We start from the raw sequence: 25,303 nt of genomic DNA, 5'->3' as shown, positions 1-25,303 counted from the left end.
TTCAACTATGATGTCCTTAACCCCCGTTTGTTCCCTGACCCACTCTGCTCTCTTCCTGTCTTTTAAGGTTACACCTATCATTTTCCTTTCCATCGCTCGCTGCGTCGTCCTCAATTTAAGTTGAACCCTCTTTGTAAGTCTCCAGGTTTCTGCTCCGTAGGTAAGTACCGGTAAGATGCAGCTGTTATATACCTTCCTCTTGAGGGATAGTGGTAGATTACCATTCACGATTTGATAATGCTTGCCGAATGAGCCCCATCCCATCCTTATTCTTCTAGTTATTTCACTCTCATGGTTCGGCTCCGCGGTTATTACCTGTCCTAAGTAGACGTACTCCTTTACAACTTCCAGTGTCTCGCCACCTATCGCAAAGCGCTGTTCTCTGCCAAGATTGTTCCACATTACTTTAGTTTTATGCATATTAATTTTCAGACCTACTCTTCTACTTTCCGTATCAAGTTCAGTAATCATGAGCTGTAATTCGTCTCCCTCGTTACTCATCAATGCAATGTCATCAGCGAATCGCAGGTTACTGAGATACTCTCCATTAACTCTTATCCCTAATTCTTCCCAATCTAGGGCCCTGAAAACCTCCTGTAAACACGCGCTGAATAGCATTGGAGAGATCGTGTCTCCCTGCCGTACGCCCTTCTTTATTGGGATTCTGTCGCTTTCTTTATGGAGGACTATAGTGGCTGTGGATGCGCTGTAGATTTCTTCCATTGTGTTTATATAGGCTTCGTCGATGCCCTGATTCCGCAGTGCCTGTATGACTGCTGATGTCTCCACCGAATCAAATACCTTCTCGTAATCTATGAAGGCTATGTATAGGGGTTGGTTGTATTCCGCGCATTTCTCTATCACCTCATTGATAGTATGAATATGGTCTATTGTTGAGAAGCCTGTACGAAATCTGCCTGGTCCCTTGGTTGATTGAACTCTAATGTCGTATTAATTCTGTTAGCAATTACTTTTGTAAATAGCTTGTAGACAACGGACAGTAAGCTTATGGGCCTGTAATTTTTCAGGTCCTTGACGTCCCCTTTCTTATGGATCAAGATGATGTTGGCATTCTTCCAAGATTCTGGTATCCTTCCGTCGAGGGACACTTCGTATACAGGGTGGCCAGTTTTTCTAACATAATCACTCCACCGTCTTTCAACAGGTCTGATGTTATCTGATCCTCACCAGCTGCTTTGCCTCTTCGCATTCTCTTTAGGGCTTTCTTTACTTCTCCTGTCAATACTGGTGGGATGTCAGATTCCTCTGCGCTATTGCTGCTTCTCACGTTATCATCCTGACTGTCTCGGCTGCTGTAAAGATCTCTGTAGAACTCTTCCGCTACCTCAACTATTCTATCCATATTGTTTGTGACCTTGCCTTACTTGTCCCTTAATGCATATATCTGATTTTTGCCTATGCACAGTTTTGTCTTCATAGCTTTGAGGCTTCTTCCGTTCTTTAGAGCATGCTCAATTCTCTCCATATTATACTTTCTTATGTCGGCTACTTTACGCCTATTGATTAACTTCGAAAGCTCCGCCAGCTCTATTTTGTCTGTTGCACTTGAGGCTTTCATAGCTTGACGTTTCTTAATGAGGTTTTTCGTTTCTTGGGATAGCTTACCAATGTCCTGTCTAACGACTGTACCCCCGACTTCCACTGCACACTCCTTAATGACTGCACACTCCTTTCTTAACTTAATATATACCAAAATCGGCACGACGTGACGTTCGTGGATGACAGACATGAATTAGAAGTCACAACATGTTAGCATGACCTACATGTCACGCACGTCATGACGCACATGACAACGCACCATGGTGATGTTGTGGCTGTCACTTCATTACCTTGCTGTATACTAAAATGGGCATCAAACGACGCGCATGTATGACGAGCATGAATGAGTGGCCAACATGCATATCATGAACATGAGTGTTCATGACGTGCATGTCGTATATATCATAGCGTGAATAACACAAATAGCATGATGCAAATGTTTCGATAGAGAGGCACGATTATAATTAGGAAAATACAACATTTATTCAGGGCAATCAGAAAATATGCTTGGTAGACGGGTGGACGCATGGATGCATCAAAACCCAGCTGGGAACTGCTGAAAGAGTAAGACTAGAACGCATAGTAAGACTATGCCAGCAAGAAATTAACGAGAAAACATTTGCATGCGGCTGCCTGACGACCTTGGTATTTAGGTGAGAAAAACAGCGGGAACAAGGAAACTGAAGCGAAACAAAGAAACTGCTGAAAGGAGACGACGTAAGCCTGTGCGGCTGGCGAGGATGATTTGTCGCCGCGCGCGCAAGGCCTCCAGTAAAACTGCTGTTATTTGCTGAACAATAGCACCAGTCCACTCTGCCTCAGTCCACTCTGCCAACTCGTGTCTAGCAATCTGAATAGCGACTACGCCGAACAACAGGGCTTTCTTACCGGGCTAAACAAACAAAAACAAATTAAACAAGACTCTCGTCCTTTACGGCGCGAGTTGCTTCTTCTTAGCCTGCGAAAGTGGTTTCCTGCCAGGGACAATGGATAAATATAAAGGAAGATGACGAGGATTACAATATGCGTGCAGCCCAGTATTCGTGTGAGTGTTTGAAGTTGCTACGAGGAAAAGCTTGCCAGACATACCTAACGAACGTGACAGACATCGCTGTGCGCCTGCGCATTGCAAATATTGTGACGAATTGAGATAGCGGTTGACGGACAGGGTAGAACGCACATACATACTTCTCAAGGCTACGTGTGCCGAGAAGTGAAATCATGGTGCGAGATGCAGACCGCGCGCAGGAAAGGGTGCTTCTGCCTGCCGCCGCAAGGCGAGTACGTAGATGGAGAGGATGCGTGAGGACACGTGACTACGTAATTGGGAGGAGGGTAAGGAAGGAAGGAAGAAAAAAAACAGACAGCCTGGGCGAAAACTGGTTCTGGCGGCCTCACCTCGAGGAAGCGGCCCATGGAGCGCCGCCCCGCACAAACGGCGGGCACGGAAACTCGGCCGTACACTGACTGTCTCAGAACACCATCACTACTCGCCCACAACCCTAGCAGACGACGCCTTCTGAGCACGGGGTGTCGTCGTCTGCTCAGATCTCTTCTTTGACTTTGTGGCGTAGCTTTGTCATCGAGGCCTCCAGCGTGGTTTTTGCTGTGCTAAACAACGAAGAAAGAAAGGGCCCTCGTTTTCCAACAGCGGGGAAGGGTGTGCACGGCGACTTGAAAAAGGTGGACTCGGGGTGAAACGTCTTCGAGCATCGCGTCAGCGTTGCGCCGCGCACAACGCGGTGAGCGACGCGTGGTGGGTGATCGGTGATGGTGCAGATAAAGGAAAAAAACGGAGACACCTTCGGCGAGAAGGAGTTCGTCGTCATGAAGGATAACATCGAGGAGTTACGCAGGAGGATCTTCGAAGAGGCCGAGAGGGACCCAGGTCAGTGTATAATATACGCACACCGGCCGGCGCCTTCGGGGGAAAAAAAAAGCTGCTCCTGTCAACGCCTGTCCTTCAAAAATAGGAAGGAAGGAAAGTTCGTTTCACACACTGGCGAAAACGAGATTCGCTTCTTCGTGCTTATTTCTTCTTCATGCCATCACATGCTTCGAGGCGCTTGAGCGTAGCCTCCAGCGTAGCCCATTAATGGCTACGAATAAGCAAACAGTTTCGCAACTAGTGTCAAGAGCGGACGCTTCAGTTATTCGAGAATGCTATGGCGCGAAAAAAGACGAATACGCGAGTCACATGCAATGGACACCACGGACGCTGGTAGCGTTCATGTTATTCTGTCGTCTTTATTCGCGCCATATTATTCCCGAATTACTATGTACCAACGAATCCACTACCACTGCTTCAGTTATCTTTGTGTGTTTTTAGTTAAACTTGAGGATTCCTGTCTTTGTAAAGGTTGGCGCAAACAGCAGTACGTAGCTTATACTTATTTTCAGTCTCAGTCGTATCGAGAAGGGAAGTTATGCTTTCCGTATTAGTAAAGCCGCGTATTCAAGTGCTTGAATGTGGTGCTAATGGGGCAGCGTCAAAATGTCAGTCGGTGAAATTACTCGAAAGGGTAAAGGTGCAATGCAATGCAATGCAGGACTCACATAAGAACACTAGTTTGATGCGGGTGACGGTCAGTACAACTTTCCGAGTCGTTGATTTCTTTATAATGGTATACACGTGACTGCCGTCCGTTATTTGAAGTCTTCGGCAAGACACGATATGATATGCGCATTTCATTCGACGAGCCGTATGTGCTCTGCTAGCCGCCACGATAGATAAGTAGCTATGGCGCTGAGCTGCTAATTCAGCTCGAGGTTGCAGGTGCGACCCCAGCCGCAGTAGCCACGTTTACGCGGGGGCGAAATGTTGTAAGACTCGCATAAACAGGTTTAGGTTCACGATAAAGAACTCCAGATGATCCAAATCAATCCGTACAGCATCACCACTATGTTTATTATTAATAAATCTTTCAGTAAACGTTGTCGTGAAGAGGTTACACGGTACCCTATAACTAGAAGATGCTCCTTCTATCCTTCGTATGTATCCTTGATCTGGATTTTCGTACTGTCATAGGGTTTGTCGGTGGTACAGTGGTTACGGTGCTCGGCTATTGACCCGAAAGCCGCGGGTTCGATCCCGGCCACGGCGACCGTATTTCGATAGATGCGAAACAATGTAAGCCCGTGTATACTGTGCAACGTCAGTGCACGACAAAGAACACCAGATGATCGAAATTTCTGGAGCCTTCATACAGCGTGCCTCATAATAATATCGTGGTTTTGGCACGTATAACATTATATATTATAATTTAGGGCCGAGCGAGTCGTCGCTTCTGTGCGAATATCTCACGACGTCCTAGCGTGCTTTGCAGCGCTATTAAAAGAGCGAGCAACCGGGAAGGCACGGCGGCGCTCGCTAATGTGCTACTACGGAGGCACAAACAAAGCTCGTCATTTCTTCCTCAATTGCCGCAGTCTAGGTTCGCGCCGCGCTGGTCCAGAACGTATGTGGGTCAGCGAGCGGCGGCCTGCTCCTCCGGCTTGGCGCATGCCTGTTTGTTGTTGGTGCCGCCGCCGGGGTCGTTTATTTCGGTAGAAAGGAAAATGCTGTTGGGATTTCAGCCTGTTGCTGCTGCTGCTGCAGCGTTCGCTTTGTTGCCGGTCGTCTTGGGCCGGAGAAGCAACGTGCGACCTCGATTCGCGCTGCCCGGTCATTCGCTTCTGCTCGCTGAGCTTCCTTCGGACGTAGCTTCCGCGAATTGTGGCAAAACGGCTGCGTTTAGATGCGTTACTCGCTCTTATCGATGAGCTATAAATAATATACGCCGGTCCTCGTCTCGTTCCAGCAACCGATATCATGAAAACGAATTTTGCCAAACGCTACCGAATGAAGAAAGACAGAACAAATGAATGAATATTACGGCCCAATCAGTTCATATCCGGTGGAGTCCATCACATTAAAGGCTGCATTCTTGAAACTGACTGCAACACTCTCACCTGAACGGTAACTCCTAGACATTGTATTTCTTTAAAAGGACAGTAGTACAGAATGACAGAGATATCGTTGGCATGGATTCATGATAAAAGGAGTCGGTGTTTGTGTTGTGCTGATCTCTTCTCTGGTGTTGGTGTCTGCACTCCAGCTTGTTTTACCATGGACAGTAGTACCGTGGCCTCCGCGATCAGCTCCGGCAGCACGCTACCGGAGCTAATTGCGGAGGCCACGATGCAACCAAAGAGCGTACAAAGCTGGGCTACAGCTTATGGGCATTTATAAATAAAACAACATAAAAGTGCAGGACGCATCGCAAGACGTTAGCCTCCGTCGTGTTCTCTGTTGTTACAGAAAGCGTCGAGTGCGTTGAAAGGGCAGCACACGGTTGCTACTTTCGTCACCTTCCCTTTATTAATCCATCCCTGGCTTTCTTCTCCTGTCTGCAATAGTTATTTGTCTAGTAGTCAGCGATGTGTACACAACAATCGCTATCACATGCCCTCGAGGGGAAAATGCAGCCGGTTCCGCGAGAGCAATAAGTTTGAGCACATAGTTGTTAGGTCTAGGCGTTCCTTTACTGCCTGATGGGTCAACAAGCGCGTCCTATGAAGGACACATTTTGCCGCGAAATAAATATTATTGTGTTATTATTTAATTTCGATACACAAGGACACAGAAGAAATAGGGAGGGAGAGAAGCCTGACAACTGCCACCTGGAGGGGCACAACGCCTGCCTACTCATTCGGGACGAGGGGACATTGAGAAAAGGAAGATAGGAGGAGAGAAACAGAAAAGAGGAAAACAAACAAATAACATAGACTGGGGCAAAAATAAGTAATAACGTCCTCCAGCAAGTACACCAACTAGGCCAAGAAGCAGTTCCCTCGAAACGCTTTAAACCCGCCACTGTGGTCTAGTGGCTAAGGTTCTGAAATGCTCACCCGCACATCGCGGGATCGAATCCCGGCCGCGGCGGCCGCATTTTCGATGGAGGCGAAAATGCTTGAGGCCCGCGCACTGAGATTTAGGTGCACGTTAAAGAACCCCAGTTGGTCGAAATTTACGGAGCCCTCTACTACGGCGTCTATCATAATCATATCGTGGTCTTGGGACGTTAAACCCCATCAATTATTATTATCGAAACGTTTTATGTTCGACAAGTCGATGTGACGTTTGCATTGAGAAAAAAAAAGTTTTATCTTAATTATATAGCATCAGTGTGCAGCCACTTTATAACAACATGAATATATGCTGTAGAAGAGACATACACCTCGAAACGTTAACTGATAATTAACTGTCATTCTGGTCAACGTTAACAGACACTGAACGAATGTGGACTCATCGTTATTGAGCACATGTTTGGCTAACCCAACTCATACGATGGCTGAATGACGGTGGCTTTGTCTGGAGACGATGCCTTAGTTTGGAGAGCCTTAAAGGGCAACCTCTGATGATCAACTTCTGGCGTTTTCCGTCTTTTCGGCGCACTTCATGATGCCGTCAACGTTATTTACGTGACGTCATTAAGGTACAAGCTACCCGTATACAATACAACTGGTATCCCGTATACAAGGGATATCAGTTGTGAATCGTCTCCTGCGAGGCTTTACCGTGCAGTCGCACGCCAATTCTGTCTTGTCTCGCTTGGCACTTCGTTTAGTGTGTTTTCGACTGCGCAAGCGGGTCTAACAGTGTGTAGCCGGATAGCGCGAAATCCTGATCGGACGAACGCTTAGTACTGACGTGTTTACTGAAGAAATAAGCGGCGAAGAGGAGATGACACCTGTAGGAAGGGTCGTGAAGGCGAGAAAGAAACAGTCTTTGAACTCGGAGAGGTTTAGGGGCCCTTTGGAATGTGTAGGTATTTCATGGTTTTATGATATGTATAGCCCACCATAAAATCCCTAACCGAAAACGGCTGTCTCTAGTGGGAATGGCTGCTCTCGTAGCTGGCGCCCGTCTTTTAAATACCTCAGCCTCCAGCGTGAGCTGCCTCGTTTTTCGGCAGGGAGACATGCGCCATAGCCGTTATAATGTGGGACTGAAACGGGCCGGGGTTTGACGTAGGAATTCGCAGCGAGAGGGGGGAGACGTGACTTTTTCTCTAAGTTACATATTGGTAACTTGGAGCCGCTCAGGATGTAGTACATGGTGTGGGTGTGATAGGATGACGCTACGGCCAAAGCGATAGCTGCCTCCTCCGCCATTTCCGCTAATGGTGGGTGTGGATTGATGCACGGGCCTTTACGACGACGACGCGATCGACTACCGGCATGGCGAAAGCTGCATGATGCCGATGGGATGGGATATTGTATTCTAACGCACAACACGTCCTTGTCATCGCGAAAGTACCGATGAAGGGCCTCGTCTCTCTAGCGCATCCAACTTTGTGATGGATCGGATGCGTGCCCCTGGGGACGGGGTCGACATGCACGCGTTCGCGATATGTGCGTAGTACCTCTTAGGCGTAAGAGCGCCTTCGTGTTCGATGTCAGCAGAGAGAGAGAGAGAGAGAGAAGGATAAGAGAAAGGCGGGGAGGGGTTTGCGATAGGCGTTCGTACTGAGCCGTTAGGTGGGCCTCGCTAAGCTTTGTGCACGCCGAGCGACAGGAGGCAATCGGCTGGTCCGCCGTTTGACAGTCCGAGTGTCCCTTTTGTAAACATGCCGGGTCATGCGGTATAGTCCAGTGGGACTAGAAGAATAATGACTCGCACGTGCCGGAATCGGTAGAGGACACGGTGGGCAATGGTGTGTGCACCAGTTCTGATAGGGTTGCTAGCTGTGTGGAGAAAATCGATAACGTCGAACGATGAGCACTTGAACGTGCAGCAGTGCAACGTTGTTCGAGTTGATTTGTTGAGATACCGGCTAGTGTGGAAGCGCAGAAACGTTATATCTCGGTTGTGCCACAATGGAGAAGAGCCTTTAAGGTAACCATAATTTGAGTAAAAAAAAAAAAAACATTGGCTTAGCTTTTGTTTCTATAGCTGGGCTTTCATTCTGAAGCTAACTGAAATTATAGGAAATAGACAAAAATGGACACCGTCGCCTCATGCTGTGAAAATAAGGGCAAGGTTAGCGTCACTGACTGTTGTAACATCCATTCCTCGCGACAGCTGTGCGCATAAATTAAGGGACATTTTGCAACGGGTTGTTTGTGGCTTCAATCCGTCATTCCTATTGAGAGAGTTCAAGAATGCGAACGTTACCGGTCCACTATTTTAGAAAAAAAAAAAAGAGTCAAAGATTAATCCCAAGCCGGAGAAGTGGAGAAGGAGAAAAAGGAAACGAGAAATCGGGAAAGGAAAAAAAAAGAAGAAAAAGAGATATATAAATAACATCTTCAAAAGGATTAGAAGTTCTTCAACAGACGTTATTAAAATGTGGGCGGATTTAATATATATGTCGTAATAGGCGTTAAGCGAAGCTGTCGTTGATGTTTGCGCAAATATTAGAAAAGAGGGAGTTATGCAATGTTACAGTTATAATGCAAATGCCATGCCAATGACGCAAATGCAGAGCGACGAGTCTGGAAATTTAACGCAATGGCGCAAATGATTCGATGCAGATGCGACTTCTTTTTCAGTCCGCCTGGTATACTCATTAAGCTTATCAAACGCAGCGTTTGAGCGTGTTGGTTTTTCGAGCTTGCAGCTGTGCACCACCACCATGAGCAAGATAGCTTCTTTACGTTCCGCAGCGTGAGCAATGTCAGTGTTCGTAATCGTCCAGGCGGCGCACCAACTGAACGCGTGCTTCGCATCTTGTTGAGCCTGTTCATGAATACTGTTACCGTTCACTCAGTTGCCAGGAGAGGTGTTTGTGTCGAGAAATACGGAGTGAAACGAAATTCAACGTGTCCACCACTCCGGCGAGCAGACGATCAATCGCATTTCCAGATTTAGGCTTAAAACTGATGGCGGAGAGGGGTAATGGAAGCTGACGAGACGCACTACGAACGCGCGTTCTATAAAGTCGGTAATCACCGGGTTTCCTATGTTCGTAGGCGTGTATATGTTGTTGTCCTCGTTGAAGACCAACGGTGTCTTCTTGTCGTGATTGCTGTTGTAGCGAGTGACTACTGCTCCGAACGCGCATTGAACAAGTGACAGTGCGAGAAAGTCATTAACCTTCTTTACGTTGCCGACAGACAAGCGTAAAGGGCAGCGAACCCAACGCCACTTTCGCCAGACGTCACTCCCGCAATGCCCCCGTTACATGCGAAACCTGCGATGACGCTGTACAGTGTTAACGACATCAGCACCGGGAGGTTTGCGAAAGGCGTGGGATTTTCATTTCCTGAAACACCACGCCAACGCGCCTAGCGTGTACTTATGCTTTCTTTGACACACTCGCTGGAGTCCATCAATGGGCGACGAATCCGTGCTTCGCGCTTCAGACAGAACAGAATGACTATTCTTAAGCAGCATGAGAATGTTCGAGGCTGAGAGCATGAGCTTGAAGAAATTATTCATTGCACGAAATGATGAGCTCGTAGTGGCTTCCGTTATTCATTAAAAGTGACCTCCACACTTGGTTGTTTCTGTTTATGTTGATGTCGATGTTGAGCTTCTGTTCCCTACCGTTTCTTCACTTCTTTGTTGCTGATAATTCTTCAGTTCTTGCCGCTATTTGTCTCAGGCAGCACACAACATGGGTATAAAGTGGTCTAGTGGGTGGCGCGCTCTTACGACATTGTCTGGATAGTAGGTAATTGGGTCTACACAGCAAAGCAAGTGTCTGTATCTCCTGAAAATTGTGCGGTTGCGCTTTGAAGATGCGAACAAAATAAGGCGCACAGAGCAGCATACGGGGGCCGCTCTAGCTTGTTGTTCTGCGTGCCTTATTTTGTCCGTGTATTCAAAGTGCAATCCTACTGGTATGCGATTCTAACTCTACGAAAAAGAAGCGCCCTTGAGCTTGAAGCTTGAAGTTGGAAAAGTGAAAGAAAATTGATTAAAAGGAAAATGCTTACTTATTAGTACCAGCTACCCTATAGTGACTATGCGTGGTGCATATGTACTTCAGCCACCAGAGACAGCGTCCTTGCGTGAACATGATTGGCCGCATACCGATTTAAGGTTAGAAAATGTTAACCAGGTATGTGATTCCGTTTTGTTGTCGAAGAAAGCGGGAAGGAAGAAGGAAGGAAAAACTTTATTGGAGGGGAAAGATTGCCAAAGCTGCCAGTCTTCCATTTCAAATATTGTGTAAAAACGTGGAAACTTACGTTGGGACCCGGCAACTATTTTAAATGCCCCTTACAAAATCACCCCCCCCCCCCCAAAAAATATATATATATATATATATGATGGGAGCTCAGTTACAATATGCACCGAGAAATTGAGGGACGCAGAGGCGAACTACGAGTGTAAAGTATAGCCGAAAAGCAGAGAACAGTTTGGAGCTGCGTTCGCAACTTAGCAGTATAAAGCATACCATCGAGCCCTTTCAGTGTCAAAATGAACGACTTCATTGCAAGCACAGCGATACGCACTCGCCGACCTTTGACGCATGTCGGGACCGGAAGTATTTTCTAGGGTCCCATTTCGCGCATGGCAACGCTCGACTTTCGCGGTTTAACTGTCGCTATTTCGCGGTCACCCAGCTTTTCGCGCGCCGGTGCCATCGGCATTGACTTTGCGAAAACGATGGCTTTTCTGCCTTGGGCGTCATATAGATCTTATGTTTCACACTGTGCGACTCGTGCTGGGAGCCGAGGCACGGTTAAAAAAAAGAAAAAAAGAAAGAAAAAGAAACAGCTGGCTCGTAGCGAAATCGTCGCGCTAAAAGAATTTGGTCCCGTTTTTGCGAACGTGGCGTTTGCGAGCGGAGGCCTCGGAAGTTCTGCTGCAGCAGCGATAAACGGGAGACGAAAATTTGTGGGCTCTGAAATTTTTTTTTCGCTTCGCTTGGAATAGGTGCGATACTGAAATCTTATTGTGTGTCGCGGCGCGCACATCACAATACGAAATTGGTCTATTCGTTTTTTGAGGAATGCAATCTTGCATGGTGCGCTTTGTTGCGTGAAAGGCAAAACTGCTAGCGAATGGTTGCACAGTTACAAAACTGCTTATTCTAGCGATTTTTTGTCACTTCCTTTAGACGCGTTTGTTATAACTCGAGTGGAAAAGAGCGTACTGTCATTTCAAGCGAAGGAAACGTGCGGAGTTTCATAGCGCTCTTTCTAGTGCCTTGATAACGTGGCATGTTCAGGAAAAGGAGAATATGGGTAACATGCAGGGTTGCCAATGGTGGCTACTTTTCGCCAAATTGGCGAATTTGAGAGGCCCGTGGCGACCTAAAATTATGAATGGCGACATGGCGAATTTTTGGCGATTTTCAGCTTAGGTCTCCACTGAGTTATGCATCCTAAGCTCAGTGCCTTCCCAACGAATGAGCGGCACTATTCTCTGTATTTTTCTGGGTTTTGAGGTGCACATTACGCGCCGTTCTGTATGTCCGTCCTGTAACTCGTGTGTATCTCCTCAATTCATCTAGATGCTTCTAACTCAATTCATCTAGATTCATCTAGATGCTTCAGAGCTTCGCTAAAGTTTCGCTTCTGAAGGGGCTAGATGACGGGTTGGTCGCGTGTTCCGGTCATTTGTTCCGCCAAAGCTCCAACTATTCTGAATAGCTTGGCGACCTGTTCACCGCTGCAATCCCCTAATCGAGCTCTTATAGCGAAGATGGGCGGATACGCGGGTGTTCATGTAATAAAAAATTATTTATTCAGGCATTTTCAACTGTTCTCGGTGGACGTGTGCAATGAAAACAATTGATATATAACATTTTACGAAATGTCTACCTGTTCAATTATAACGCACTGGATTGACGCGGGTAGATATAAGTGATTATATATGAAAGGGACAGTGGCGTTCGGTATCATATTAGTTTACACTGAAAGGCATAAGACTCACTAATGAACGATACCTGTAAGAATTCTGTCTTACTACTTTCAATAAACCTGTTAATCCTTTTTTTCATATGAGGGGATGTAAAGCTGTCTACAAACAACGCCTTCGCGGCTTTCGCCTAAGGTTTAGCACACTTTTACCTTTGAAACGAGCGGACAGGGATGGAAGAATATCATGAGCGTTTTATCCTTTCATACTTGCGCCTCCGCGCACGTCTTGCGGCTAGTCGGAGAACCAGGTGCACCAAGCACTCCCATGGTGAAGGGGCGATGCGCCTGGTATTGAGAAATGTCAATATACTTTAAGGGCTTTGAATGGCACTGTATTCTACGGGGCTATACATCAGTGGAAATTCTTATTACTAGGATATGCCGCACATATCTAGAATGGCGACCTTTTTGGCGAAATTCGTAAAAAAGTGGCGACTTTTGGCGAATTTCTGCTCGTCGTTTGGCGACATTTACTCGAAAGTCAGTGGCAACCCTGGTAACATGCATTCCACATATTGAACTCCTCAAGGCGATAGCAGCAGAGCCGCTGTTTATTTCATTTTTTTTCACTGTGTGCTGCAAAGTAATAAAGTGCAGAAACATGCATCATAGCATGATTAATTATTATGATACGAATAAGAAGAAAAGACAGAACACACACGAACATGTCTCACTGTACCGTCGCGCTGTTTCATAATAATTAAGTCGTACCAACTAGCCCAATTGTGAGTCTTAGCCTAGTACGACATCACATTCGCCACAAGGTACTGTAATAGAGATGGGCTATTCACAGTGTTAGTTAGTGGTACCCTATAGTGGCAAAAATTTTGGATGATCTGCACTTGCGTTGACATGTGCTTACAAGAACACTGACACAGCAGGCTGTTGATGCCATGTTGTGCCACTGCTGACTTCAATTGGAACTGTAGTTTAATACGTCGGGGCGCGTACCTTTTCTAGTCCTTGCTTTTATAGTCTCATCCTTCCCTCGCTTCAATGATAGCCAATTTGATTTAGACAATTCAGTTCGTCACAGAGTTACCACAACTGATCAGAGTCGCAAACAACGTGGAGCTTTGATTCATGAGAGGTTACCGAGACTGTAGTTTCATCATCTCGACGGAAACAAGGTCAGTCATCGAAAAGACATTGGTGGTGTGGACGTCTGAATTTGTGTCGTCACGCTCCGTGTATCCCAGCGTAAGCGGCGTGTGCATCCATCGTCGTGTTGACACAGGGAGCTCAGTTGTGCATTGCGAAAGAGGCCTTCTGGTGGCTAAGGCGACGCCGCCGAGTGTTTCGAAAACTTGAAGACCTCCTGGGGCATGTTGACTCCCGTCCCCATTTGCTTTCGATGGAACATTGGACTCGATGCGAAGTTCTCTGAGCTCTCTGGTCTGCAATGTGTGCACAGTAGTACTTAGTAGCGTTTGCTGTGGGCTAACTGGTGCCTACCAAACAGTAACAATATTATCGTAAAAGGTAAAATAACACATAAGGAAGGAAAGAGACAAGACGAGCCTTGTCTCCGTGTACTTCCTCTTGTGCGATCGTATTCTTGGTGCTAAAATATTTACTGTTCGGCGAGCACTCTTGTACGGTTGCTTATAGAGACTCTCGACGTCATCTTACCGTGCTTCATTTAGTCCCTGACTTATTCAATGTACAAGCACATCGCGGCTTTCTCTAGTCTCAGGAGCGTTTCCTTCGCCGGCAATTTCAGCTTCGTCTGCTCCGTCTAGAATGGCGTAATTTATTCGAAAATTGAAGGGAGAACCTTCATCGCGTCTACGCGTATCCCTCTGCGACAACGGCTTCTATTCATCCCGTACCAGCGCAACCATAAACAGCACTTCGTCTGAAAAGACGACGACGACGAAACCAAGGATTTGGAGAAGAAGAGAAGAGGCGGCAAGTTGGACACCATCCATGATTATGCAGCACGTAGAATGAAAGACCGGCGCTAGCACTGTCCCCCTTTTTTTTTCGCTCGTTGTCGCTATTTGTGCTGCCTAATAAAAAGGAAACATGGAACATTCAAGTCGAGCGCCGGCTCCATTTCCAGCCGGCTGCTGATGCCAAAATAAAACGCGCACATAAATCGTGATAACTTACGTCGAAGCATAATTATTCGGAGTTAAGTAGTATGCAATTACGTAATGATTAGTTATAATAGAGAACAAGCAGGGGTAGCCGATATCTTAGTAGGTGTTAGATGAAAAAATGGACCTGGGCAGGTCACGTCACGAGGACAGATAACAGACAGGCAGTTAGCACACCGGAATGGATTGCAATAGATGGGAAGCGAAGCCGTGAGCGGCAAAGGGTTACGTGGAGCGACGAAATCAAGAAGTTCACAGGAATAAAACGGAACCAGCTCGCGCAGGACAGGGTGTGTTGGAGGTCATTGGGAGAAGCCTTCGTCCTGGCAGCGGACATGAGAGAGGCTGATGGTGATGATGATGAGTTATGATATAATATGTGACGACCAAGTATTGCGGCATCAGGGAGATATGCGCATTTGCAAAATAGAACAGCACGAAGGACGAGACGAAAGACACAAAAACCTCAGCACTCGTCTCGTGGTTTCTGTGTCTTCCGTCCCGTCTTTCGTGCTGTTCTATTTTGCAAATGTCGCACCAACTCTCCCAGACAAAGCCTCTGCTATAAGATATCCACAGCGTGCACCCAAGTCTCAAGAAGGCCGTGAAATCCAAAGATTTTCACGCATTGTGTTCACGTTGCGGAACCTGGACACACGTCGCATCTATAATAGAAATGAGATCAAACGACGAATTCTGCTGTGGACAAAGCGCACCACTAATGTGCATCCGTGTGATAATATAACAACAAATAATAATGACAGCATCCGAATAAACTGTGCTTATACGATAAGTGAGCTAATGCGGTACTCTCTGGCTTTTGCTCTTTGTTATTAAATTCTGTTTAAGCTTTTCGTTGCGCCGCGCGGCGTTCGCAAAAACTCGGGCGGGTATGCGCCGCAGGAATTAAGCAAGCCTGAGCACAAGCATTTATGGGAACCGTATGAATGCGTTGCTGCTGAGAAAGGGAAGTGAGACTGAGGAGGAGGGAAAGAAGGAGGGGAAGAGTGTGAAGCATAGCATAGCCATGTATAGCATAGTACAGCAAGGGGGCGGGAAAGGGGAGCAAGTGTGAGGAGGAGGAAAATAAGGAGGGGAACGCCACCAGCTCCGCTCTTTTCTCAGTGTTTTCTCATCACTAGTGCTTAGCTGCTCCAATTTTTTTAAATGAAGCTCAGGAAATGTACATGTATAACGAAGCGTATCCAAAGACTGCAATACAGCGAGATAATTTAGGAGGGCATAGCGAAGCGTTTGCATTTAAGTACTGAAAGACAGCAGCACAGTGGTGGTCTCGACGCCTTTTATCCAGCAGAGCCGCCTGACCAACGCTCAGAACGAAGATGACGCTCACAGTGATGATGATTACATACAGGTGAAGAGAATGAAGCATGTTGTGAATATTCTGCTCACAGTAGTAATAAGATTTAGGACGGGAGCGGAACGCGTTCTTACGGAATCCGAATAGGTGCGAAAGCTTCTTTATAGGCTTCGATGCCTTTTATATGCGAGTTGATCAGATTTGCGTGCATCAGCGAAAGTTTTATCTTTTGTGCTCCCGCGTCGTGTGTTTCCGCTTTACGGTCTCTCGCTTCAATAATGGGAAGAGAGACGTGAGAAAGGAGAAGGGGCTTTCGTGTCGAAAAGACTTCCCTCAAACTGAGAGATGCTCAACACTGGCACCGTGTTTCGTCGGGTTGCTCGAGAACTTCAGGTCGCGACTGCATGCGTTTGATAACTAAGTTTTTCCGTTGAAAGTAATTTACGGCTCTCGACTGCACAATGCTCGCTCTGTGCTGTGCAGATTCTCACGTGCTGCCTCCTTTTTTAACACGGAAGTGTTTTATGCCGGGGTGCATCAAGACTTCATTGACGTATTTCCGTCACGGATATGACGTCAGTAAGATGCACACTAAGAAATGACAAAGAAAAACCTTGAAGAAAATGTTCCGCCGCCGGGAATGGAACCCACAAACGCGCCTTATGTCTCTCACACATTCTCCCTTTCACAGTGATCTTCGTTCGCGTGGGGCGGTGTCGCCGTGTTGGAGAGGTGAAATGAAGTACTGCATCACGACACTAAGGAGCGCCGACAGGACGCGCTTCGGTAGTCGCAGCCCATCGGAGGCTGGCTCCCCGGTTTCCACTCAATTTCGTTTCAATACAGTTTCAGTGAGAGGAACGCCAGCGGGCTACGGGACGTCTTCGCGCGTTCACGGCTCAAGCTACGAGTTCTGGCTCTCGCGTTCCTGTAGCGCTGTGTGGTAGTGTATGCATGAGTACAAACGTAGGTTACCCAATTGATGGAGAGCACGCACCTGTCCGTTTCTCTCCTAGCGCCCGCCCTGTTTACATGTCTCTTTCTTCTGTGTTTGTTCTGTTGCGCCTGCTAAGATGCACAAGTTGTACAACCACCAACTAGCCCAAATTTCTGCGTTCAGTAATATCTTCTCAAATGACGACGCTTTCCATGGGCGCATATCGAGTACTAGTGATTATGCGTTGTTCGTGCCATCAATAGGCAGGATTCACCATATGCTGTGCCCGTGTTTATGTTAATTACTTCGGCTACCACATAGGTTTAATAATGATCATTGGCGCTAGTCGTCGGAATAGAGATGTGCCACTAGGACCTACGTAGGTGCGTCCACATCAAAAGGTGCTATAGCCGCAAAACACCAACAGACATAGTGCAAGCTCTCATTTATCGATGTACAATGAACATTGAACTACTTTTGTAAAGACTCGTTTCACCTTCGTGTTATACCGATTCCTATGAACCAGGGATCAACATGTTTTTTTTTTCTCTCTTTGACATGCACGAAATGAATGGGCTCAGACCAGTTTCATCCGGCGGACGTGCAAAAGATTGCCGACTGCGATGAACTGTGCCGAAGGTTCATCCGCCACAAGAAGCTCAACCTGGAAGGCGCTTTCGAGATGGCGAAAAACGCACTTATCTGGCGCAAGAAGTTTGAAGTCAACGGTGAGTTCACGATTACTCAAGATGTCTTTATCCGCATTGCACCGCGGCATTGTTATATTCAAGGCAGTACGGTGGAAGTGTTAGTTATGGCAGAACAGCGCAAAAAACTGGGCAGTGAACACACAGGACATAGCGCTGTCCCGGGTGTTCACTGCCCTGTTTTTTGCGCTGTTATGCCGTAATGTTCAAGAGCATTGTACACAGATGGATTCTGGAGAGCTCTCTTTTTTTTTTATTCAATATACCCCTTAACGGCCCTCTTACGAGGGTGTTACATAGGGGGGGGGGGTACATTGGAAAAAGAAACGGAAAACAGAAATACAACTGTGGAACATATATAAAAGATGGAATTAATACATTATTATGGCAGGAACATCATGTATAACACAAATATAAAACTTTTGACATTTTGTGATTAGAAAATATATAAACATAGTAACAGTGGCAGATGCAGCATCACATTAAACTCACACTGATGCTAAATGTATTGTTGCGTACATAATAAAAACAGGTAGTGCTATCAGTCTATGTAAAAATTTTCACGTAAGAAAGCCTGAAAAGATGATAAATTAGTTTCAGTCGCTATGTGTGACGCTAGGTTATTCCATTCAATGATTGTGCGTGTTTTTTTTCCCCTGAGAGATCAAAGGTTCAAAAGGGCCAGATTTAGAAGAAATGTAATGCACAAGTGTGTTCTTAAGGCGGCGATGTGTCCTGTGTGTTCACTGTCCTGTTACTTATTTAGTTTTTTTTTTGCGCTGTTCTGCCATAATGTTCATCAACCAACTAACCCACTTACGAACCCTTGTTTGTTAGTTATTGAGATTTACGTGAAAAAAAAAATAAACATTTGAGAATATAGTCCGCGCCCTTAACTGTTTTCTATAAACGAGTTGTTGTTGATTACGTAAACAGGAACGGGACGTACAAGGTGTATTTTTCCATTAAAGCTTCTTTCGCACTATTTTATTACCTATTTGCCGAATGAACCCTCCGATGTGTCCTCATTTTTCGTTCCTCACGCGGAGCTAATTCACGGTAGCAATGTAGAGAAATTGACCTCCTCTTTATTCGAACACACTGATCAGATCTTAATGACGATGGCCCCTCTCCTCCTCTTCAACACAATATGCAACAAGCAACAGGAAACGTAGCCTAAAAGCCCCGGTATTCGCGTGGTGAAGTCAGGCATGGGGCAATTACGTTTGGTACGGTGGTCACGGATCTAAACGCGACAATTCAGGGCTAAGTAATGCACTCAATTTCTGTTCCACCGTCGTCAATTCGTGTCGTATAGGGGTAATTTCGACTCCAACACTTACGTCAGTGCATACATTATATTTAGCGGCCAGATTCGTAGCGACATCACGCGGTTGTCTCGAGCAATTCCACGTGTCACTCGTTATACTTAAACTTTTGATGTCGTGTTTCCATCCGTGAGCACTGGACCCATTGGTTTCACTAGATATGGTGAAAGTTTTGCGAAATTTACCGCACAGCATAACAAAGGGAGTAGACGAAATGTTTTTTTTACCTTATCTCTCCACAGTGGAAGAGAATATATTGAGCTATATACTTTTATATATTTTTTCAAAAACTGCGCCGGCACCCTGCGGCGCAAACTTTTTAACGACACGCAGTTAGACGAATATGCGCAGTCTTCCTCCCACACGGAATTTCCTCTTTCTTTATGCTTTCACCGAACCAAGAGGTTCGCACACTCAACTCGCTCCTCTATCATCCACGCTTAGGCGTTTGCCCACACGCCTATCCCTCGCGCCAAACGAAGAATGAGACCGCATCGTGGTTTCTGTAATGACTCAATCTGATGCGTCAGCGCACTGTATTATCGTATAATGCACTCATTATGAACAACAGCGGGTTCGTCTGCATGGCAACTTGAACACCCTCTACTGATAATCTCACAACGAGCAAATTGCCTCGATTACGGTTGTGCCGCAGAGGCGTGCCTTGTTCTTTAGTGGACGCCAACTTTATGCACTGCCTACATGGGACATTACGTGTTCGGTAATTTGTTCACTGTTCTTCTCTTTGTCACTGCCTAATTTTTAAAATGCATATTTACATGAAAAAAAAAAAACAACTTGCTTGATTTCGGCTCATTCCTGTATTGACTTGACAGTAATGAAATTACCGTAATTAAATTACTTCTTGCTGTAATGAATGACGTAAGGAATTGATTTTGTGGACTAGTAAGTTAGTAATGTAATAAATTGCTTCTAGCGAGCAATTTCAAGAAAATTACTCATTACTTTCCGAATAACTTTTGACTAAAGTATAGCATGCCCACTTCCCTTGTAGCATAAAAATGATCAGAAAAGGAAAGAAAAATAACGAGGGCAAGTCAATGTGAGTGCCAAACCTCAAGCGTGGGAGGTTGAACAAAGGTCTCTGAGATTTCGATGTGCATGTGCTGTGAATTAAGTTTATATGAGTTAGGGCACGCATCATGAACTTTCTTAAAGGAGCACTGACACAAAATTTCCAAGGCCAGATAACTTGTGGGATAAATTAGTGTGGACAGACAGGCATCATTTACGAAATATCAACGGATAATTTGGCCTAGAACATATTTAAAATTAAAGTGCGTGTCGCGTCACTGCACGCGAAACGCGCCTTCGGTTTTCGTATAAACAACTAACCGACTCCTGCGTTACGATTTATGTTCGCTGCCACGATCCTCGCGAGCGCTTTCTCAGAGCAGACCTTCGCAACGGAAAGAGGGGGCAGACTTGGACGGGAGTACAAAAGCTGATGTCCTTGCCTCAGAAGTGCAATTTTGGGGGGTCACGCATATTTACAACGCCTCAGAGGGGAATATAGCAGCACCCAGGAAGCCTTCGTTGAAAAGAGTTGTCATCGCGGTGCTCATGTGCACGCGGTTTTGTGTGCTCACGTAGCCAGCTATGTTTACGCGAAAAACCGCTCTGGGTCCCGCCTCACTCGGCGCTCTCTGAAACCGAAGCTGCGACTGGGCGCTACAAAACCGTCTCCAAATAATTAATCGCCGCGCGCTCGAGCAAACGAGCTTTCCAGCCGTGATAAGCGGGTCGCTAGCTACCTATCACAACAGAAAAAAAAAACAAGATGCAAAATGTTTGTGTTAGTGCTCTTTTAAAGTAATTTCAAAGTAGTTTCCTTAGTTTTCAAAAGTGACAGTAATGTAATGTCATTACTTCCGGCCAGATGTAATTTGTAATGCAATTCAATTACATCTTAAAATTTTGTGAATGTAAGTAGTAATGTAATTTAATTTTAATTACTATTTAGGAGTAATTTCGCCATCTCAGGTCCTGTTTGATGGGTGACGGTATTATCTGCAGTGTCCTGCGCATAGCGTTGGTACTCCTAAATGTAGTCTGTGTGTGCTTCCGTTCGTTTGTACGCAACGCTTGCTGACATTTCCTTCTTGCTTTTCCTAATTATATAGCTGGATTAACCAATTCAGCACATTAGCCTGGCTGACAGCTCTGTTGCAGCCTATCTTCCCACGCTTGCAAATCACAAATAAAGCAAAACTCCACTTCAAAAGGGAGGAATGCTTTTTTTTTTCTAATCACCCCTGTTCTGCGTCAGTATGAAGCGTCCTCCTCCTACACAGACTCTAATCCCGTCATGTTTTCTCGTTAATTAGACATCACAGAGGCGACCTTGCCTCCGGTCTATTTTGACTTTGGCGCCATGTTTCCCCTTGGCAAAGACAAGTACGGGAGCCAATTAAGTGAGTATTATCGGTTTATATATATTTATATGCCGACACCATGGTGCATTGCTGGTTAGATAAACACTGTACAAATTATCATGAGATAAACAGTGGCAGAAGTGGATGTCCCTGGAACTAATATACTTGAAAGGGGATTTGAGCAGTACGATCGGGCGAAGCCCACTTTTATATCTGTTCATAACAAATATGGGACCGAATATAACGAAATTTAAGAAACATTCCCCGCCACGGTGGTCTAGTGTTTATGGCGCTCGACTGCTGACCCTAAAGTCGCGGGATAAAATCCCGGCCGCGGCGGCTGCATTTGCGATGGAGGCGAAAATGTTTGAGGTCCGTGTACTTAGATTTAGGTGCACGTTAAAGAACTCCAGGTGGTCGAAATTTCCGGAGCTCTTCACTACGGCGTCCCTCATAATCATATCGTGGTTGTGGGACATTAAACCCCAGATATTATTATTAAGAAACATTCTACAGAAGCGATCTTTGTTGTCTTTGTGGCGACTACACCATCGATTAAGGTTTCTACTTGAAGCGACTTTTAAGATCTTTATGCGTTCACCTCCTTCTGGCGCTCTTCTCGATGTACCAGGAATTTTGCTAGTGGTGATCAAGCTCACGTCAGTACTAATATACAGTGTGTTGCATTCTTTCTTTACGTGCAATTTTGTTCTCGTATTTCAATGTATTGTTTTTTTTATATTTTGTATAGCGTCACTGCATTCATGTACGAAATGAAAGAGCACGTTTCTTTCTTTCTTTCTTTCTTTCTTTCTTTCTTTCTTTCTTTCTTTCTTTCTTTCTTTCTTTCTTTCTTTCTTTCTTTCTTTCTTTCTTTCTTTCTTTCTTTCTTTCTTTCTTTCTTTCTTTCTTTCTTTCTTTCTTTCTTTCTTTCTTTCTTTCTTTCTTTCTTCGTCCGCGCTGTTCTTTCACTTTCTAACATACAACACCAACAAGCCCAACGGCGTTCCCTGCTACATTGCTGACATGTTAATACGTTTCTTTTGTTGCGTTAATGTCCCAAAGTCCTATACGGTACAAATGTAGCCCTGTACTGGCAGGTGATATACACCGCACCTACACATATCCAGTGTTGTACTATCAGTATCGTCACGGAAACTGTCTTTGCCGCAGTCTACCACAGGGTGAAGCTGCATCGCAAGGACGCACGTAATGCGTTGCAGCACCGGCGCTATCTGGTCTTTTGGGTCGAGAAGCTGCTGTACGAGATGGAATGCGTGCGCCTCAGCTTCGTCTTGGACCTTGCAGAATCCGGATACGGAAACATGGTACGCCTGGTCTTCCGTAGGCGCTTACTGGAATAACAGCAAAGTTGCATTGCAATTGAGAGCACCCTCGACGACGTCGATGTCCACGCGCTGTAGCAGCAAAGCCTTTAACTCAGCATGGGATGATGTGTGGTAGTGCATTGTCTTGTAACGGAGCTGTGTGTGTCTATAGGTGAAACCACAATTCATTCGTCCTATGTGCGCAGACTCCTAGCGCGTATTGGGCAAGCATCGCCACTCACCATTGGCCCATTAAAAATGAAGAAGTCGTCCGCGTACAGAAAACGTAGGTGCCGCACAAACTTGCAAATCCTAATGCCCACCGCCGGTCTATTAAAAATTAGGAAGGGAACACACACGGGGCAAGCCCCAATTAAGATTTCTCGACAGACGTTAACAACAATTCAGAAAGGCTTTAATGAACCGTCGGGATTAATCCAGTGATAATTCCGGGACCGCACGTTGCAGCTTCGCTTGTTAACGATGTGTACGGAGTGCATGGGCGCTATTTTTTTTTCCCAAGTTCTTATTTTTTTCTTGGCTTGGAGCAGCCTTCTGGGACACCGTGGTAACTTGATACGTTATATCAAGTTTTAGTTGATACGAAACTTGTCGTCGGAGTTAGAATTTTAACTTCTACCATCGTTCTGTTTTTGAAACGTCGCAGAATAATCGACTGGGTAAAGAAATAGAATAAAATACGTCAGACCTACACAGCTAATATCCCGGAATTCGAAGAAAGCTGTAGAGAAGGTCTGCTTTTTATGTAGGTCTGTGTAAACAATTCGTGCAATAAAATTTTGGAAGCGAGTACAGAAGATTATGCGCGTGTTTGTGTCCTGCGAGCTAGGCATAATACATACAAGATTATAATGTATTTTTCGAAAGGTACTCTACCAAAATTCACTCTACGTAACGAGTCGCCGCTGGTAAAAAAAATCAACACGAGTAACCGTGCGAGTGTCAAGAAACTCTCTACCACAAATCAAGAAGCGATAAAGCCGTTTGAGGGTTCAGTGAATACTGTTATGCGTCCTTTTTCAAATTTCAACTGTATTAAAAGAAGTTTGTTATATCTGACACATTCTGCTTATAATACATTTACAGACTATCCCCAGGAGTCCATAATTTCAGAAACTTTGACTCAGACGACGAGTGCTGAAGATATCCAAACTTGTAATAACGAGACCATAGACCATTCGGTAGCTTGTTTGCGTCAGGGCGTATATATTTAATGAGCGGAGCTGTCGTAGCGCAATGAAAACGTTAGGTTAGGCTCTTAAAACTAAAAAGTAAAGCGTCTGCCTCTGCGATTGAAGGTACCCCAGAAGTCGTATATAACAGCAGTAGCAACGGGCTGAGCTTATAGCCCATCTCAGTCAAGTTTTCCCACTAGCTTTCTTCGTGTTTTCATGCGGACGCATTTGTTCATTTGATGAATGTGGAAACCAGAAGCATAATGACGGGCGAATGGCACTTCCGAGCTTCAAAACAAAAATCCAAGATAAACAATTCTAGTCATTGCTTTGTCTCAAGTTCTTCTTTTTATTTTTATTTTTCATTGCTTAGACTTGTCGTGATACTTAAAAGTAAACCCGGAACTACGCATCCACATGTACGCCTCGTTGAAAACAGATGATTGGACACCACGCGAAGCAAAGAAGAAGAAGAAAAAAAGAGGGAAAGCTACCGTAGAAGGTGACGCAGTTTAGCTACTTGTCTGTATGATACTGCACAAGGCGAACTTGTGTTCCGTAAGCGTATAGCGCATTGCACTCGGCGTATATTTTTTTTAAGAGGCAAAGCGATAGAAATGAAGACGCCTGAACTTTCCGTTTTCCTTCAACCGCAGAGCTGTGTGTCTCGAGGCTGACCAAGAGAACAAAATGTTTTCTTTGCTCGAGGACGACACGTGTAGAGATAGAGACGCTGCGTTTTTCTCGACAAGCGGAAAGCTACGAAGCTAAAAAAAGCTCGGACTAGATGGTTAGCGCCCAGACGAAAACAACCGGCGAGAGTTACGTGGTCAGATGCTCTGAGCTCGCCAATGCGACGTGCACAAACTCGGGCGCTTACACGCGGCAAGGGGATACAGGAAGTGGTTTCAGGAAGCAGTACAACCTCCCCCCCCCCTCCCCCCCCTTTGACATAGCTTCTGTTTCTCGTACGGGCCACTGGCGCGTATAATAGTACGACAGCGCGAATGGTGGCGAGATAAGGTCAGCGTGTCTCTGGTGCGCTATTTACGAGCTCGCATTATCTTCTATCGGGGTGCGCACTGTGTCTCGTTTGGCAGATTTCAGCGGCCCAGTTCCTGGTGAACGGGCTTAATCGCCTCTACACAGCACGGTGGCGTTCCGGTGCAAGACGAAAATGGAAGACGCAAAACGCGGACGGGCTGACCAGGAAGCTTACGCGTAGTCCGGTTTATACCAACAACACCGATCCACGAGGCGCTGAATCTCGATGCTGTTTCTAAACCTGTACCGCAGGTGCGTTGAATGTTGCTCGCGGTCTAAAACAAATGGTCAAGTTTCGAGCACGGCTGAAATTTATTATGCTTCTGCATATGGAAAAGCCTCGACTATGTTTAATGAAGGCGTCCCTTATACGATCAATGAATGCATATTTTTTAACGAGAAACGAGCGCAGTATTTTAATAGTTCATTAATGTTTATGCTGGTAACGTTATAACGTTAATAAAGTTAATTAACGTTCTATTAAGGTTCGATGTAACACGTTACGTGCTTGCGATATCTGTAAA

At 45.7% G+C, this 25,303-nt stretch overlaps 1 protein-coding gene across 1 annotated transcript in view; it reads left to right on the top strand.

Moving 5' to 3' along the window:
• The first annotated feature begins 2,994 nt into the window (after positions 1 to 2,994).
• The window catches only part of LOC119388022 (motile sperm domain-containing protein 2), a 54,524-nt gene continuing 32,215 nt past the window's right edge, over positions 2,995 to 25,303 (top strand). Inside the window, exons 1-4 of the mRNA XM_037655628.2 lie at positions 2,995 to 3,448; positions 17,362 to 17,508; positions 21,164 to 21,250; positions 22,385 to 22,539. Coding sequence (XP_037511556.1) covers positions 3,331 to 3,448; positions 17,362 to 17,508; positions 21,164 to 21,250; positions 22,385 to 22,539 — 507 coding nt within the window. The 5' untranslated portion in view covers positions 2,995 to 3,330. The remainder of the gene's footprint in view (positions 3,449 to 17,361; positions 17,509 to 21,163; positions 21,251 to 22,384; positions 22,540 to 25,303) is intronic.

This window comes from Rhipicephalus sanguineus, chromosome 3 (genome assembly GCF_013339695.2).
Source record: "Rhipicephalus sanguineus isolate Rsan-2018 chromosome 3, BIME_Rsan_1.4, whole genome shotgun sequence".
NCBI classification, from domain to species: Eukaryota; Metazoa; Arthropoda; class Arachnida; order Ixodida; family Ixodidae; genus Rhipicephalus; species Rhipicephalus sanguineus.
This window is presented reverse-complemented; position numbering and strand designations above follow the sequence as displayed.